The 17,013-nt window shown below is 51.2% G+C and overlaps 1 protein-coding gene across 1 annotated transcript; it reads right to left on the bottom strand.

Annotated features, from left to right (window-relative positions):
- Positions 1-709: 709 nt before the first annotated feature.
- Positions 710-16,217, bottom strand: Slc22a11 (solute carrier family 22 member 11). Its single transcript, XM_036181929.1, has 10 exons — positions 15,777-16,217; positions 13,854-13,957; positions 13,316-13,470; positions 13,059-13,227; positions 10,926-11,049; positions 8,702-8,811; positions 7,059-7,273; positions 4,578-4,686; positions 3,809-4,015; positions 710-1,991 (listed from the first exon to the last, which is right to left on the bottom strand). Exons 1-10 carry the CDS (start codon positions 16,167-16,169, stop codon positions 1,925-1,927), a joined length of 1,653 nt encoding a protein of 550 aa, XP_036037822.1. The 5' UTR covers positions 16,170-16,217; the 3' UTR covers positions 710-1,924.
- Positions 16,218-17,013: the final 796 nt, after the last annotated feature.

The raw sequence follows: 17,013 nt of genomic DNA on the forward strand, positions 1-17,013 counted from the left end.
ATTGATTCTTTGAGAATTTCACATCATGTACCCCAATCTCACTCATCTTAGTCCCTCCATATCTGCCCCTCATCTCTGCAGCATGCCCCACAAGAGAACCTCCCAAAACTAATTAAAAACAAACAAGCAATTCACCTTGCTCCTCCACCTTTCCAATACCTCTTCATTCACCCTAGTGCCCTCGGGAGCTGCCTTGTGTCATGAAGTATACCCCTTTTATCCAATCAGCCCCACCCGCAAAACGTTCATTTCAGTGAGTCATTGGTCTTGTTCAAGTCTCTGACCTCTGTTACTGGACTCTCAATTAAACCCTTCCCAGATATCCTGCTGTTGCCCAGAGTCATGGAGAGCCTGTGCTTAGCATTCTGCAGGACCAGTCCCATAATGAGTCCAGCAGGTCATAGCCAGGGTAGATGTTAGAGTGGACAAACCCAAGACCCAGGATGTGGGTCTGGGTGGTAGCTAAGTTGGTCAGTCCAGGCCACTGAGCTGACCAGAGGGTAGAGCCAGCTCTTCTAGGCCAATGTCATGGGGCCAGCTCTCCCACACCCATGGTGAGGGTTGGGGCCATCTCTCCTGAGTGCAGGGGGTGGGTGGGGGGCCATGGAGGGGCAGATCCAGCTCTTCTGCTGCAGTATACAGTGAGGGGCAGGGCCAGCTATCCCAGGGCCAGTGAGGGACAGGGCCAGCTATCCCAGGGCCAGTGAGGGGCAGGGCCAGCTATCCCAGGGCCAGTGAGGGGCAGGGCCAATTCAGCCTGGCCCTCGCATTTCAACATGCATGGTTTCTGTGACCCCTGTGGAAACACAGGCCATGGACATTATCACAGACACCAGCTGCAACAGGACCATGGACCCAGATGTGGCTCTCAGTCAGAGCTCAGCCTGGACATCACCATGGCCCCGATGGCAACACAGGCCACCCAGATCAGTACGGCAGGCCCTTGGACACTGACATATCAGTTGGCTGTTCAGACCCATGATTCCACATGTGGCCCTGGCAGCAGCTCAGGCTGGATGTCATCATGTCCCCTGGTGGCAGCACAAGCCACTCAGATCAACATGGCCCAGAGGTGGCACAGCCCTTGGACACCAAAATGGTGTTTTTAACCAGTGGGATTTGGTTCCCTGTCCATCAGCAAGCAAACTAGTCACATCTTCCACAGAAGCCAGGAGTCACTTGATACTTCAAATCCTGCTTCCCACAGCTCCTGGGTGTTTATTTTGACACTGGGTGCAGACCTCATATGGCCTGTGTGGTGTGGTAGGGCTGGCCTCTCTGGCATGTGACTATGATAAATTAAATTGCCATTGGTCTTGTCTGTCCAGTGTTTGGACCATGTGTAAACCCGGGGCAGGAATCTACCCCTCACCAATGAGCAACAGGAGGTGATTAAAGTGGCCCCTTTCTTGTAATATTCACTGCTCCTGGAGGGCAGGTGGCTAAGCCAGGGCAAACCTGGGCTAGATCCCAGCTCCCACAGGCTTCCTCTGGGGAGTGCATTGAGATAATCACAATCTACATACCCACCCGTGGCAGCTGTTAGCATACTGGGTACTGAACTCTCACCTGAACTAAGATCAGTTGGCCCCACACCCAACCCTGGAAGGCAAGTGCCTTCCTCCATTTTATAGCTGAGGACTTAGTTGAGGACACAATGGGGAGTCTGACACCCTAATCTCAAGCTAGGGTCCTGAGTGAGGGTGTGGCAAGGACATCCAGCTTGGGCAGGATGGAGAATATGTTTAGGAAGGGAAGTACTGGAGTGAGAGTCACCTCCAGCTATAGGAAGCAGCCATGGTTGTGGGCCTTGCTGGGGTGAGTCCTCCTGGTCATTCATGGGCTTCCTCGTTCAGACTGAAGAAGAGGCCACTCCTTCCCAGGAGGTTTCAGCCAGCCAGTGGCTCCAATGGTGGTGATGTTTCTAGATCCAGGTGCTTTCCATAATGACCACCTCTTGCTGGTTACCACATCCCTTGGCTGTGGATGATCTAGAAAAATCCAGAGAGAAAACATTGACACATGGAAATATCAGGTCTGGTGGGAGTATGACCTCTCTGATACCTGGGTTTTATTACCCCCTGTAAGCCCCATGCCTAGAATCATACCCCAAACACAGTAGGTACACAATGAAAGTGAATTAAATGAAATACTAAGTTAAATTGAGTGTGGTGATAAAAGTTTGTGATCCCAGCAGTTAGGAGACCGAGGGAGGAGAACTGTCTGAAACTCAAGGTCAGGTTGATGGAAATTGTGAGCTCCAGGCCAGCCAGGTTACACAGTGGGACTCTCACTCAAGAGACAAAAACAGTGGGCTGGAGAGACAGCTCAGCTCTTGAGAACACTTGCTGCTCTTGCGAAGGATCCAGGTTTGATTCCCAGCACCCACATGGTGATTACAACTACCCATAACTCAATGTTCCTAGGGAATCTGACGTCTCTTTCTGGTCTCCTTGGATACCAGGCATACACACATTGCACATACATACATATAAGCAGAATACTCATACATGTAAAATAAAAATACCACATAAATCTTTAAAAAAAAAAATCAGTCAATTAAATCAGCTTCCCTGACTTTCAGCTGGAAGCCCTTAGATGAGCGACATGACCTTTCTGAGCTGCAGTTCCCTTAACAGTGAAATTGGACAGCTGTACTGCTGCTGCTTTGATAGGACGCTGTATTAAGACAATATGTGCCACAAACAAAACAAGACAAAACAAATGTCAGTGATGGCACACGCCTTTAATCCCAGCACTTGGGAGGCAGAGGCAGGCGGATCTCTGTGAGTTCAAGGCCAGCCTGGGCTACAGAGAGAGTTCCAGGACAGCCAGGGATACACAGAGAAACCCTGTCTGCAAAAATGAAAAGACAATAAGTGGGCTGCAGATGTAGTTTAGAGACTGTAGTTTAGAAACTGTAGTTTAGAGATGTAGTTTAGAGGTGCTGGTATTTTTTTTTTTTTTAATCTCAATAGATAGCCCTGCTGGCCTGGAACTCAGAGGTCCACTCATCTCTTCATTAATCCAGGGATTAAAGGCGGATGCCACCACATCCATCTACCTTGTTTTTTAAGACATGATCTCTCACTGGCCTGGAGCTTGTCAAGTATGCCAGACTGGCCAGCCAGTGAGCCTTGGGATCTGCTTATGTCTACCTTTTCAATGCTGGCATGATAAGGGCATATCAACACGCCTACTTCTTTCCTCCCGCAGGTTCTGGGGACTGAACTTAGGTCTTTGGGCTTGTGAGCTGTCTCCCCAGGCCTGGTTTGGTTTTCCCTCTAGCCTACATTCTACATCTAAAAATGCAGAGGCAAAGGAGATGCTGGTTATAGGAAGCAGTTGGGAGTTCTCACTTCCTTCCCTGCTCAGGAGCATCATGTCGGATGTCAGGATGGGCGACTGGAGTTCTACCAAGAACTAGCTCTTCTCCCTCTGAGCTAGGAACTCATAGGAACTTGGAGCTAGGACATCAGAGACCATTGATGCCTTCCTGTGCCCCTTTTGGCAGCAGAGGTTCTGTAACTTGTCCACAGAGGTGGGCATTCAGTCTGTGCTCCCATCTACACCATTTTCCTGCCTCCCTGGGGGACCTTGGGTCTGTGGGCTTGCTTCTCTGAGCCTTACTCATCCTGGAGATGGAAACAGCCACCACCGTCACAGGGCAGTCTCAGGACTTCAGTGGCTTCAGGGGCTCAAGTCCTGAAGTACTGTCTGTCCCTGTAGCCCCGATCATCTCTCTTCAGTCCAAGAGGAAGCCTGACCCAGGCCAGGTGACCCAGCCCAGGTGACCCAGAGCACTCACCTGCCCTCCAAGTCCTGGATGGTGTCTGGGAGTGGGACTCCCCGGGTCTCTGGGAGGGAGAACAGGAGGACCAGGCTTGAGGCAATGGGGAAAACTCCATAGATGAGTGGTGGTAGCAGCGGCTGGGCCTGGCTGACCATCTTAATCAAGGGGCCTGTTATGGACCCTAGGCGGCCCACAGAGTACAGGAAGCCATCTGCTGTCATCCTGTGGGAGGAGAGGAGGCTCAGATATAGTTGCCACTGTGGCTGGAAGGTGGTATGGCAGGGCCCAGGGATTCAGGAGTGGGATAGCTGGGTACAAGAGTCACTGTCTCATCTCCAGAAGCAGCCACCTCCTCCATGGAACCCACCTTGGTTTCCCCATGGGTCTTCAAGGTAACTCTCTAGGGCCCTTAGCATCCTCTGTGCCTCTGGGCACCTGGGGGCAGCCTCAGTGTCTACTAGGCCACTCAGCTCCCAGATCTGAGTCTCCATATTATAAGGGAAGAGTCAACAGACACTATCAAAACACATTAGTGAAGGCCAGCCATGATGTTGTATGCCTGTAATCCCAGTGGTCAGAAAGCTGAGGCAGGAGGATTCCTGTGAGCGGGAGGCCATCTTGGCCTTCACAGTGAGAGTTGGTCTCAAAACACCAAACCAAATCTCAAGCCTGGGGTATCCTGGAGGCTTTAAGGGGTCCTGCCGGCCCTCCGCACTGAACCTCTGAGGGTGCCCTTCCCTGGCTCTAGACCACACTCACTCCTGAGGCCCCAAGCAGCACTTACCTCAGCTGTGTCGGGAAGAGCTCTGTCTTGTACACAGAGAGAGCCGACAAACAGAGCGCCAAACAGCCTTTCCCCAGGATGGCCAGGGCCACACGCAGAGTCTGCAGGTCTGCAGGTACAACAGTGACAGTGAGGTGGAGTCGGCAGTCCTTGGCAGAGCCAATGAAGTGCCGGGCTACCTAGCACCAGGTGAGGACACAGTGTGGCATGAGGTACCTGGCCAGGGGCCAGGGAAGAAAGACAGGTGTGTTGGGGTGGTCAAGCCTGGGGCAAATTCACAGTATTGCCATGACAGGGAGGCTATGCTATGCCAGATCCATAGCAGGGACCTGGGTCACCCAGGTGCCTACAACCTTCTTATTACCCTTTGTCCTATTTGTGAGGCCCAGTGGCTGCATGACAGAACCCCTAGCTGGAAGCCAAGGTTAGTTCACTCTCCTGGGAGTCTGGCTTGGACTTTGTCTCCCTACAGTGTCTGACCTGGTCTCACAGGGCCTGGAGGTATGCCTCACTGGTACAGCACTCAACCCAGCCATCCTCACTCCTGGGGTGGGGTGGGGGGTGGGGTGTCTTTTTGCTGTTGCTGTCTTTGAGACAGGGTTTCTCCACATAGCACAGAGCTTTGCCTGCCTCTGCATTCTGAGTATGTCTCCACTGCCTGGCTGGAAAAAGTCTTATAGAGGCTGTGGAGAGGGCTCAGTTTGATACAGTGCTTATCCTGAAAACATGAGGGCCTGAGCCGATCACACCCAAGTTAAAGGCTGGTGTGGTGGTGTATATTATAATCTTAGTGCTAAGGAGGTAGAGACCTGTGGCTGCCGGGGGCTGGCCAGTCAGGAAGTCTAGCCTAAACACTGAATTCTAGTCCAGCGTCACTTTTGAGACAGAGAAACCCTGTCTCAAAAGATATGGACTGCTGGGCATGGTGGCCCACACCTTTAATCCAAGCACTCAGGAAGCAGAGGCAGGTGGATCTCTGTGAGTTTCAGGCCAGCCAAGGCTACATAATGAAACCCTGTCTTAAACAAAAAAAAAAAAGGATATGAATAACATTTCTGGAATAACATCTGAGGCTGACCTCTGATCTCTGAACAAGCTTACAGGTGTGCACACACATGTACCCATGGGCAGAGAGCCAAAACTGATAGTTTTATGTTCCCTATAAGTTTGAATGTTTATTCTCAGTTGGTGGCTGTTTGTGGAGACCTCGGAGGTGTGGCCTTGCTGGAAGATTATGTCCTGGGGTGGCCTTGGAGGTTTCAAATGCCTCCCAAAGCCATTCTGCATCCTCTCTGCTTCCTGTGTGTGGTTGAGATGTGAGTTCTTGGTGTTCAGCTTACAGCTGGCATGTCTACGGCCTGCTGTCTCAGCTCCGCCCTCACGGACTGTGGCCCCCTGTGACTGTAAGCCACGGGAGCCTTTCCCTCTAAGTTGCCTTGGTTCTGATGCTCTGTCACAGCAACGCATAAGTCCCAGTCAAGCGTAGTCCTCACCAAAAGACTTCACCTCTGAAGACTTCCTCAGAGCTCTGCATACTGCCCTATTTTGGGGTGGGTGGAGGGGATTGCTGTGGCCCAGAGTCAGGCACAGGTCACCTTCTCCTCCACTCAGACCTTGCTGGCTGCCAGCAGGGGCATCTCTCTGCATTCCTCCTGGCTATTACTGTAGTGCAGGACACAGGTCCCTTTCGCCGGTCTCCAGCTGAGCTTTGAGAGGGACAACAGGAGATTATCACCGCTCCATGCAGAAGAAAAAAACAACCCCTGGTCCCCAGAGCCTCCCCAGCTCCAGGCATAGGAGAGACCAGCGGCATTAACAAGCAAGGAGATGCTGCCATGGTGGGTGTGGTGTAACACTTTTAATCCTAGCACTTGGGAGGCAGAATTAAGTGGAGCACTAACGGCCAGCCTGGTCTACATAGCAAGATTCAGGCCATCGAGAGCTATATAGTGAGACTCTGTCTCAGAGGACGGGGAAGAGGAGGAAGAGAAGAAGGAGGAAGGGTAGCTGTTACCACTGCTGCCTGGCGTGGTGGTACACGCCTGTGATCCCAGAAGCAGGCAGGCAGGGCAGGAGGACTAGGAAGGAGTTCAAGGCGATCCAAGGCTACATGGGAGTCTGAGGCCAGCCTGAGCTACTTGAAATCCTGTCTCCAAGCAACTGAAGCCAAAACAAGTGACGAGAAGAAACACCCGAACAGACGTGTGTCTGAAAAACATCACACAGGCACGCATTCGCGCATGCGTGCCCTTCCTGCCCACTCAGGTCCAAACCTTGGCTGTCTGTGTCACTGAGTAATTCAGGCAACTGCTTCCCTTCTCTGAACCCGTTTCCCCCTCTGGGAAATGGTCAGGGGCTTTGCGGTGGTCACAGGCCAGAACTGAGGTGCTGTGGCTGTGGCTCAAGCGGAGAAAAAAGTATCGTGGAAGGGCGTGGTGTGGCTGGGTGACAGGATTCTGCCCGCTCAGCCCCTTGTCTCACCTTGTGGCACCAGCGCATTGGCTGAGATGCAGAACCCCGCCAGGGCAAAGAAGCCCACCACGGTGGTGCGGCGGCCCAGGAACCTGAGCAACAGAACGGTTGCGGCTCGGCCCAGGAAGTCCACGGCTCCAAAGAGGGTCTGCAAGAGGAAGAGGTTCCCGCCCAGGCTTTGCAGGTCCAGGACCAGGCCATAATAGGACAACATTAGGGAGAAGCTGTGGGCAGGGCCAGAGTCAGGTGCATGCCACCAAGGAGTGACCCCAGCCCGAAGCATCATCTCTCACTGGCTTTGTCCCAGGGAAGGTGACAGAAAAGAGGGAGCAGGTTCCTCAGCCGGGGAGAGCGTCCCAGGACAGAGCCACAGGAGCATGGAGGACCTCCAGAAGGGCCACCTGGTTCCCAAGCTCCTTGACTCCTCAGTCACTCCTGAGGACAGGGTGGCCTCATCCTCCAGCTCCACGGTGCTCGAATTTAGTCGTGGCTACAGGTGAGATTATTCCTCACCACTCTAAGCCCCCAGTGGCTTTGCCCAGTAGATGCCAACAGCCTGGGCTGCAGAGGCACAGCTTGGCCTGTCAGAGGTCCCAGCTTTTCAGACTTCTGTGGACACTGACTGAGGAGGATTTAGGACGATCCCTTCAATGGGAACCGCAGAGAGTTGTGGGTAATGGCAGGGTTAGCATTTCAAAGCCTCTGATTTGAATAACAAAAGATATTCTGTGGCCCCAGGGGAGAGCCAGGAAGCCTTGAAGGTTTTTTTTTCCAGGGGGTGGGGATGGGGTCCGAATGTTGGCTCCCTTCTAATTTATCAAGAGAGAGAAAAAAAAAAAAACTAAAAATGAAAGATTACCAAAAAAAGCATTTGATCCTATTCTTTGTTCAGAGATAAATTATTAGTGGTTATAACGTATATGTGGCTAACTATAGTGTAAAACACACATTTTTTTTTCATCTTTTTTTTTTTTAATTTGGTTTTGTGATGGGCTCATGTAGCCCAGGCTAGCCTACCACATACATTTTTGTGTGGTGCTGGGGATTAAATTTAGGGCTTCCTTCATGATAGGCAGGCACTCCAGCCTCAACTTTAGTTTTATTGGCAACCAAATTCCAATCAAGCCTCATCTTCCTTTTTCAGATGCTCTTTGGATGTCATGCCAACTAAATTTGCGTACAGGAGATATTTGCTGGTCCCCAGTGCTTCTCAAGGCAAGGTGTGGTGGGCGATAGACGGGGACCAGGAAGCTGCTTGGCCAGGGTTCAAGTACAGTCTCCCACCAGGAACTACTCACCCATCTGGGACCTACTTTTCCCATCTGTGAAATGGGAACTATAAGGAGGCACTCAGTCCTTGTCACCCTCTGGGGCCTAGCTGTAACCCTGAGCTGTTAAGGCTGGCAAACAGTATCCTCTTCAGCTATGGTCCATCTCCAGGCGAGCGTGGCCCTGGTCTCCTGCAGGGACTGCCATTCCAGCTGTGCCTCTCAGCTGGCTTCCAGCACACACTCATGCCCAGGTCAGCTTCTCCCCTGTCAATCCAGCCTACTAGGACACCTGTCTCTTGGATGCCCTTGGGAGACCTGCAGGTGCTGGCTTCCCTGGACACCGCCCTCATGCCCCAGATGTGCCTCTCCAGCACATCGTACTTCACCACCACCATCACACAGGTTCTCTGGAAGAGCACAGGCACACGGCACAGGTCCAGCACAGATCCCCGCATCTTGGTGGCCTCCGTGGCCATGCTAGATGCCAGTACCTCCAGGAGAGGAGAAAACAGGAGCAGTGTCAGAGTGACAGGCCTGTGCTATGCCAGGTAGTGGTCCTCAAGTGGATAAGATCGAGGGCTTAGCCTGGCCTGGGCCTCTGGCCCTGTGAATGGGAAGGGCAGCAGAGGTCTCCTCTAGCCTCTATGGCCTCTTCTGAAGACTGGCTTACTGAACTGAACAGAGGAGCAGCCACAAGTTGCTTGCCAGGCACAACAGCCCTGATGACTGGCACCATGGCATGCCTACCCTGGCCAAGCTGGCCCCTTCTCAAAGGCTCATTCAGTCCACTTGCACCTTGAGCCCTCATAGCCTGGCATTAACTATCTGGCCTGTTTCTGGTAGCTTCCCCTGGTACCTCCACAGAACTCTATGTCCTCTATCCTCTGCAGAATCTCCACATACTTTCCGAAAATAGCTAGCTTCAAATAACAGCCTTATTTCCCCAGGTACATCAAGAGGTTCCATAAGGCAGGTATGTGAGACACACAGGTTTAGGGCACGGACGAGACAGGTGATAATAGTAGTATTGTTATTGGTAGTGATGGTGGGGATGGCAGGGATGGCAGGGGTGTGGTGATGGTACTGATGGTAACAATGATGGGATAGTGGGCATGGTGGGCATGGAAATGATGCTGGGAATGGTGATGATGGTAGAGATGGCAATTATGGTGGAGGTGATGGACAAGGTGGGGATGGTAGATGCTATGGGCTGCAGGAATACATTATAAGAACTCAGCTGGTTATGGCAAAGCCACTACCTGAAGGGATCAAGGAGTTCCTTCAGAGGAAGCCAAATCTCAGGGAGTATTTGGTGCTATTTGGCTCATTATATATCAGTTGTCTTCTGTTATGAATATCATGTGTGCCTTCACAGCTTTCCCAGTTGATTTTTCCCTAAGAACTGCTAACAGTATGGACTGATCACTCTTTGGACATATAGTTCGAGGTATTTGGAGAACAGACTCAGGAAAGGCTTCCTTCCCTCAGGCTCATCTGTTTCTCCCATTTTAGTACTGGGATCAGATATCTCCCTTAGCCACATTCAAGGACTAACAGACCACCACATGCTAGTCTCCTGATTTAAGGTAAATTCCACAAGGAGACACCGCCTAGGTCAGGTGAACCTTAATAGCTTCGCACAACTTAGTTCAGACCCTCCTTTCTTACAGCCTCACTAACTTCTTACCTGACAACTCCTAGGGATGTAGATTGAGCACATAAATTCCCTTTTTGATATACTAACTGATCATTAGCTCTCTGTTGACCTCCTCCTTTAACCACTCCCTTTTCAAGTTGTAAAAGAAAGCCTGACAGTCACTGCCTGAGGAAAATTCTTACCTGCCTTTATGACGTTACAGGAATTCAGGCCTGGTGACCTGGCTGGAGGGGGCGGGTTGCGATTGCTTGGCTATATGATTATAAAGCTAGAGACTGGAGGAGGGGTAAAGAAAATGGACTAACGAGCTTTGTGTGCATAGATTGATTTGCCAACCTTAAGAATAGATTCTCAGCTAGTTAATAGATTCTTCCCTATCAGCCCCTTAACAGGAGGCTATTATGGGTTGGACCCCAATAATCCTTAACAGGTAGAGATTATGGTGATGGAGAGTGTGATGATGATGATGGGGAGGGTGGGGATGATTGTGATGATGAATATGATGATGATGGTGGATATGGTAGAGATGATGGCGATCATGGTGATGATGATGGGGATGTGATGATGATGGTGGTAGTGGTGATAAAGATAGCAGAAATGATATATGGTATAGTGACAGTGTTTTGTAGAGATATTGATGGTGATATCAATGATAGTGTTTGTTGTGGTGAAGAGGAGACCCATTGTGGTGGAGGAGGTGGTTGTAGAGATGGGCTGTGGTGGTTCTAATGCTGCCGCTGAAGGTGTTGACAATGATCTTGCTCTGATTGGTGATAGCAACAGTATTCATGTAGTGATGGTGGTACTGATGGGTATATGACTTCTTGTGATGATGGCAGTAGTTTATGTGATGTTCTTGGTAAACTTGATGGAGATGTTGGTGCAGTAGACAATAGAAGCTGGGGGCAATACAGATAACACACTACCGGACATATTTTCCTGACTTACCTCTATGGTCAGTGTCTGTTCGGCTTCTTTGTGGCCATTTATCCTGGCTACCTTCTGGAGTTCCTGAAGTGCTTTTTCTGGTTGGCCTGTGGTAATCAGCCATCGTGCAGACTCTGGCAGCCACCTACCAAAGAAGCAGGTACTCGGCTAGAACTTTGCTGTTCTGGAACACCATGAGTACTTCTGAGTTGGGTGGGAGGGGACAGTGGGCAACAGAGCCCCCAACTTGATGTGACAGAGGAGTAGAAAGGTACTTTGCATCTGTCCTGTGGGATGCTTCAGCAGGTAAAGGGACTTGCTGCCAAGCCTGGCAGCCTGAGTTGAGTCTCTGGGACTCACATGATGAGGGGAGTTGTTCCCTGACCTTCACACACAAAGTGACACACACGCACTGCCCAGGAAGTAAATAATAAATAAACCTAAAGGAAAGCTTGACTTACACGCACACACACACACTCACACACACACACACACACACACACACACACACACACTCACACACACACACTCATACACACACACACTCACACACACACACTCATACACACACACACTCTCACACACACACACTCACACACACACTCATACACACACTCACACACACACTCACACACACACACTCACACACACTCATACACACACACACTCACACACACACACTCACACACACACACTCATACACACACACACACTCATACACACACACACACTCATACACACACACACACTCACACACACACATACACACACACACAGACTTGGTGTTGTTTTATTCTGTTTTTTTTGGGGGGGGGCTTTTTTGTTTTTTGTTTTTGTTTATTTTTTATTACTGTTTAATTCCCATAAGGCAGAGATAAGTGAGTCTATAAAGCCAGTCTGCTTGTCCCCAACCTTAAGGGCTGCTGTCCTGGGGGAGCATTTCTCTGGTCAAAGACACTGAGTTTGCCTATTTGAGGCAGTTTGGCACAGTGGCTAAGCTGGCCAAGTCCATGGCACAGCCAGTGGTCCTGCTGCTCAGGAGGTTGAAGCAGTGGGTTCCCAAGGCCAGCCTGGGCCCTGTAGTGAGTTTCAGGCCAACTGGGGCAAATTTGTTTCAAAATAAAAAAAGTAAAAAGAACCCAAAATATAAGTCAGTGCTACAGTAGCCCTTCAGTCTCATCCTGAATTAAAAAGTAAAAAAAAAAAAAAAAACAACAACAACAACAAACCTGCCTGCCCAAGTTCAAATCCTGCCTCTGGCTTTTACCAGCCTGTCTGATTTGGGACAAATGATGAGCTCTCACCTGCAAACAGAGGCACTCAAGATCTTATCAGTAAACGTGTGGCCACACCTCTAGCGTCACAAACCACACCGGCTATGTACCAGGTCCCTGTAACCTGTCTGTTTATCAGTGCCAGTCACAGAAGGGAAACACTATGCTGTAGTGGCTTTACTCTGTTTTAGTTCCTGGGCCTGTCTTCAGTGCCTGGAACCACATCTGGCCTGAGGCAGGAACTCAGTCCTATTTAAGAATGAATGTAGTCCTCCACACCCTACAAGTGTCTGACTGGGGCCTGGACTGACCAGTTCCAGTCTGTGGGTGCCAGAGAACCACAGTGACATTCGTCTGTATTGGTTTGCCTGTCCCTCCCCACGCCCCCACCCAAGCAAGGGTTCCTAGATGCTTGCAGGACTGTAAAAGTAACAACGACACCCACAGTCTCATCTCCCACACTGGTCCTTGCAGACTTGGATGCCAAGTGCCCTGCGAGGGTCAGGCTGGGGTCGGGGACAATGTCGGCATGAAAGGAGGATGGGTCAGCCCCAGCCCAGAGGACAGAGGCTGCTACTCTGCTTCTACCCCATCCCTGCCTATTGTGACCCAGGACCTTCTCATTTTTAAGAAAAGGTGTGAGCATTACTTGTTTCTGTTTTTAAGATCTCCTGGTTTTAAGTGTTGGTAATGTCTCCTCTCAGATCAACACTGTGTGGTCCCCACTTGGCAGGAACCACAGGTTTCTGTCCAAAGCATTCACCCAGGGACTCCAAATGATGAGCATCTTTGTCTTCCTGTGGTTCCCAGTTAAAGGGTGAGACAGGAAGACTCACTCCCTTAGTGAGTCTCCCATGAAAAGAGACCCCAGTGTACTGACCAGGACAGCAGGAATATGGCCAAGAAGGGGACAGACACAGCCAGTTGGAGGTTTCGCCAGTCCCGCAAGGCCAGGGCCAGGCCTGCCAAGGCCATCTGGCCTGTGCTGTAAGTGCAGCCCAAGATCGTCAGGGTAACATCCCTCCTGCGGGTTGTGGTCCACTCAGCCACTGAAAGGTGATGCAGAGGCCCAGAGTGAGGTTCAGGCCCCTTCTACTCTAGGGCAGGAGAAAGAACGAAGACCTCCAGGGTACCTACTCAGTGTGACCTGGGCCATAATGATACCAGCCAGCCCAAAGGCACTCAGGAACCGAAGACCACAGTAGATGAAGAAGTTGGGAGCAAAGATGGTGCCAGCACCAGAAACAGCCAGCTTCAGACAGCACCAGACCAGCACTGGCTTTCGCCCCAGCCTGTGAAGAAAACAAGTGGGGTGTGCAGGTGTCCCTGGGGACACTACACGGGGCAGGTGATACCTGCTCAAGGCCTGACAAAGGGAGACAAGTGCAGCCAGCTTTACCTTCTCAGAGCTTCCAGAAGCTTCTGGAAACATGGAAGGCCTTGTTATTAAAATGGTAGTATCTTGCTCTCAGGGTCAGTACAAACTTGTGGTTAACAATATGGCTTTGGCATCAGGCATCCAGGTCTTGAGTCCCCTGGGGCTCAGTGGCAACATATGGGTGACCTGATAGGAAGCCGCCTTGGTTTGAGAACACTGGAGTTTGCCTAACACCTTCGTGCCTTGCCCAGAGAGTTATTCTGTCCTGGGCAAGCCAGGAGGAGAGGAGATACTCACCAGTGGGAGAGAAATCCCCACACAAAGGCTCCTGCCAGGGTCCCAGCCTGGAAGATGGCCTGGCCCAGGGGCTTCAGGCTCTGGGAGCTACACACCAGGTCCCACTGGAAGAGAGAGAAGCCTGACAGTTTCCGTGTTCCATGGAAGGGGTAACTGGTGGAGGGCTGAGTGGAGGGTCTTCTGCCAGGAGCTGGTCAGCCTGGGTCCTCAAGGCCCATTCCCCACAAGGATCCCAGTGGCAGACTACAGGAGACAGGGTTTGTGGGCCCCACTGAAGTTCAGCTGCCAGACACAGCCTGTCTTGCATCTGAGAGCTTCATTTATTCAATAGGGACAGTGACAATACCCAGCCCACAGGACTATGTGAGGGCATGTCTAGAAGGCCAGCCTGTGGAACAGAGTCTGCTGAGCCAGCCTTGCTATACTAAATACTGACCGTATGGAGGGGTCAGTCCCAAGCTCCTGTCTATCCTGAAACCCAAGCCTACATCTGAACTTGGGTCGCCATAAGCCATGAGAAGTACAAGCCAGATGATAAAATCCTCCACTTGTGGGAAGGGTCTGGAGAGGAATATGCTTGCCACAGAAGCATAAAGATGTGACTCCAATCTCCAGAACCCACATAAAAAGCTGGGCATGGTGGTGCGTGCTTGTAATCCCAACATAGGTGTGGAGTAGACAGGAGGACTCTCTGGCCAGGCAAGTCTGGGAGCCTGCCGTCCCAAAACAGGGGGATTCTGTTTCACAAAACAAGATGGAGGCTGGAGAGATGGCTCAGATAGTTAAGAGCCCCTTGTGAGGACCAGCATTCAGATGCCCACATATATATATATATAAAGCCAGGCGTCTGGAACCCCAGCTCTGAGGGGAACAGAGACAGAAGGATTCTAGGGCTTGCTTGCTTCTGGCCTAGCTGAGAAAATGTGAGGCCAGGTTCAGGGAGAGACCCTGCCTCACAGGGACAGGCAGTACAGAAGACACCTGACACCTTTGGACTCTGCAGGTGTACATGGGCACTTGCACATAGACATGTACACATACCTAGACACCACACACACACACACACACACACACACACACACACACACGCACGCACGCACGCACACACGCACAATTTTTTAAAAGGTGCATGGCTCTAGAGGAATGACCCAGGTTTTACCTCCAGCTTCCATGTGCACATACATGCATATACATACATACCTGTTCATGGACGCACATGTGCACATACACACTCTCTCTTCCCCGCCTCTCTCTACTTGAGCAAACGATTCCTAGATCCATCTGTGTTCTTGTACACTCCAGTTTTGTTAAAGAACTCTGCTTAGACTGTTCAGCAAGAACATCCTACTCTGTCTTGGTGAGAATCCTGGTTTAGCCAGCTGCCTCCAAAATTGCCATTTTTCTCCCTCTGACCCTTCCAGACTCCTAGCTGTGACTGTGCTTTTGTCTTGAGTAGGGGCCCATCTCTTACCTCCACAGCAAGACAGCATCTCTACCTGATGGTTAGAGGTCAAATCTGCCTTTCCACATTGGATAACTGGATAACTGTTTTATGTGTTGGTGTGTGCATGGCATGTGTGTGTGGCTACATATGTGTGTGTACTGGCTGAAGCTGACAATAGGTATCTTTCTCAGTCACTCTTCACTTTATAGTTTGAGACAGGGCCTCTCACTGGAGCTGGAGTTCACTGATACGGTTGGACAAGCTAGCCAGTAAGCCCCAGAGGTCTTCTGTCTCTGTCCCCTTAGCACTGCCCACATCTGCCCCTTTTGAGATGGGTTCTGAGGGCTTGGATTCAGGTCTTCAGCAAACGCTCTACCAGCACAGCCATCTCCCCAGCCCTGCATAACAGTTTGACATTTGTTTGTCTTGCAAGGCTGGGTAGGAGGCAAGTTGTGCAGGCCAGCTCTGGGGATCCTTACCCTGGTTACAACTGTGGATGTAAAGGTACTGCGGTCATAGACCCAACCATCCACACATGGCTCTGTGGCGGCCTCACTCCTGTTGGCAGCCGTGACATTGGGGTCCAGGAACTGCCATTGTGGGTGGCGGAAGCGGTGGCACTGGTCAGGCTGCAGGTTGGGGCCAAGTGGGATGGAGATGGCCAGGAGGGCCTCGCGGGTCAGGTTAGTGGGCACCTCAGAGCTGTTGTCCAGCACATGGGTCCAGCAGCGGTGGTCTGGGACAGCGGCCGAGAAATTCTCCAGAAGTATGTGAAAAGGTACCAAGAGGGCAGGGAGAAGCAAGGTGCAGATCTGCAGGACCTGGAAGAGTCCCACACCCCCAGCCCTGGCCAGAAGCTCCTCAAATGCCATGAGCAGAGCTGCCCCTAGCCGTCGGGAGTGCTGTGAGACCTGCGGGTCCTTATGGATGCCAAGTGCTCCCAAGCGCCTCCTTGCTCTGCTGGTGGAGACTAGGGTGGGCTGGGGGGGAGAATAAATGTCTCCTTGTCTTGTTTCCAGGAGGGATCACTGGGATGTCCCAACACTGTAGAGTGGACGTCGAGTAGAGGGCTCGCTGGGCCAAGCTGCCTGGATGGCTGGGCTGCTACTAGGTCAGGATAGGGAGGTCTGAGCCCTCTCTGGCTTCTCTGGTACCAAGAGGGAAAAGTCAAACAGATTTTCCAACCTCCAGGGCAAATGTGTTACTGAGTTACAGCCATGGAGGGACTGGCTACTGCCACTGTTTACCTGGGGGCAGTCAACGTTCAACCTCAGCCTGGGCTTCAATCCCTGACTCTTCTCACTCGGGGACTTTAGACCCTTTCAAGCTCTTGGCATAGGGCTGTCCAATCAGTAAACCATGGACCTCACTTGAGCCCAGCCAGCTCAGTGCTGGCAATTGCTGGTTATTGACATATTTACTTCTTTATTTTGGGGGCATGTGTATGTGTGTGCAAATGTATGTGTAGGACAGAGGACCAACTACAGGGTTGGTGCTCTCCCCCCATTATGTGGGTTCCAGGGATTAAACTCAGGTACCCAGGCAAGAACCTTTATCCACCAACCCCTTCCAGAGCTTTTTTTTTTTTTCCTGAGGCTCTTTATCAGACTGGAATCTTTAGGGTGGAACCTGTGGCTTCCGTTTCTTAGAATCTCTCTGAAGTCACTCAAGGGCCTGAGTGGATGCACATGTGTGGAACTTCACCATTTCTGTGGC

This window comes from Onychomys torridus, chromosome 1 (assembly GCF_903995425.1).
Source record: "Onychomys torridus chromosome 1, mOncTor1.1, whole genome shotgun sequence".
NCBI classification, from domain to species: Eukaryota; Metazoa; Chordata; class Mammalia; order Rodentia; family Cricetidae; genus Onychomys; species Onychomys torridus.

Bases quoted from the DNA above. Each gene is read 5' to 3' on its own strand.
- Slc22a11 (XM_036181929.1), bottom strand. From the start codon at position 16,169: ATGGCATTTGAGGAGCTTCTGGCCAGGGCTGGGGGTGTGGGACTCTTC. The intron at 11,050-13,058 runs GTCAGTACACTG...CTTCTTTGGTAG, and splicing joins GCCATATTCCTGCTGTCCTG to GTGGCTGCCAGAGTCTGCAC. The intron at 1,992-3,808 runs GTGAGTGCTCTG...GGATTTTTCTAG, and splicing joins ATCCAGGACTTGGAGGGCAG to ATCATCCACAGCCAAGGGAT.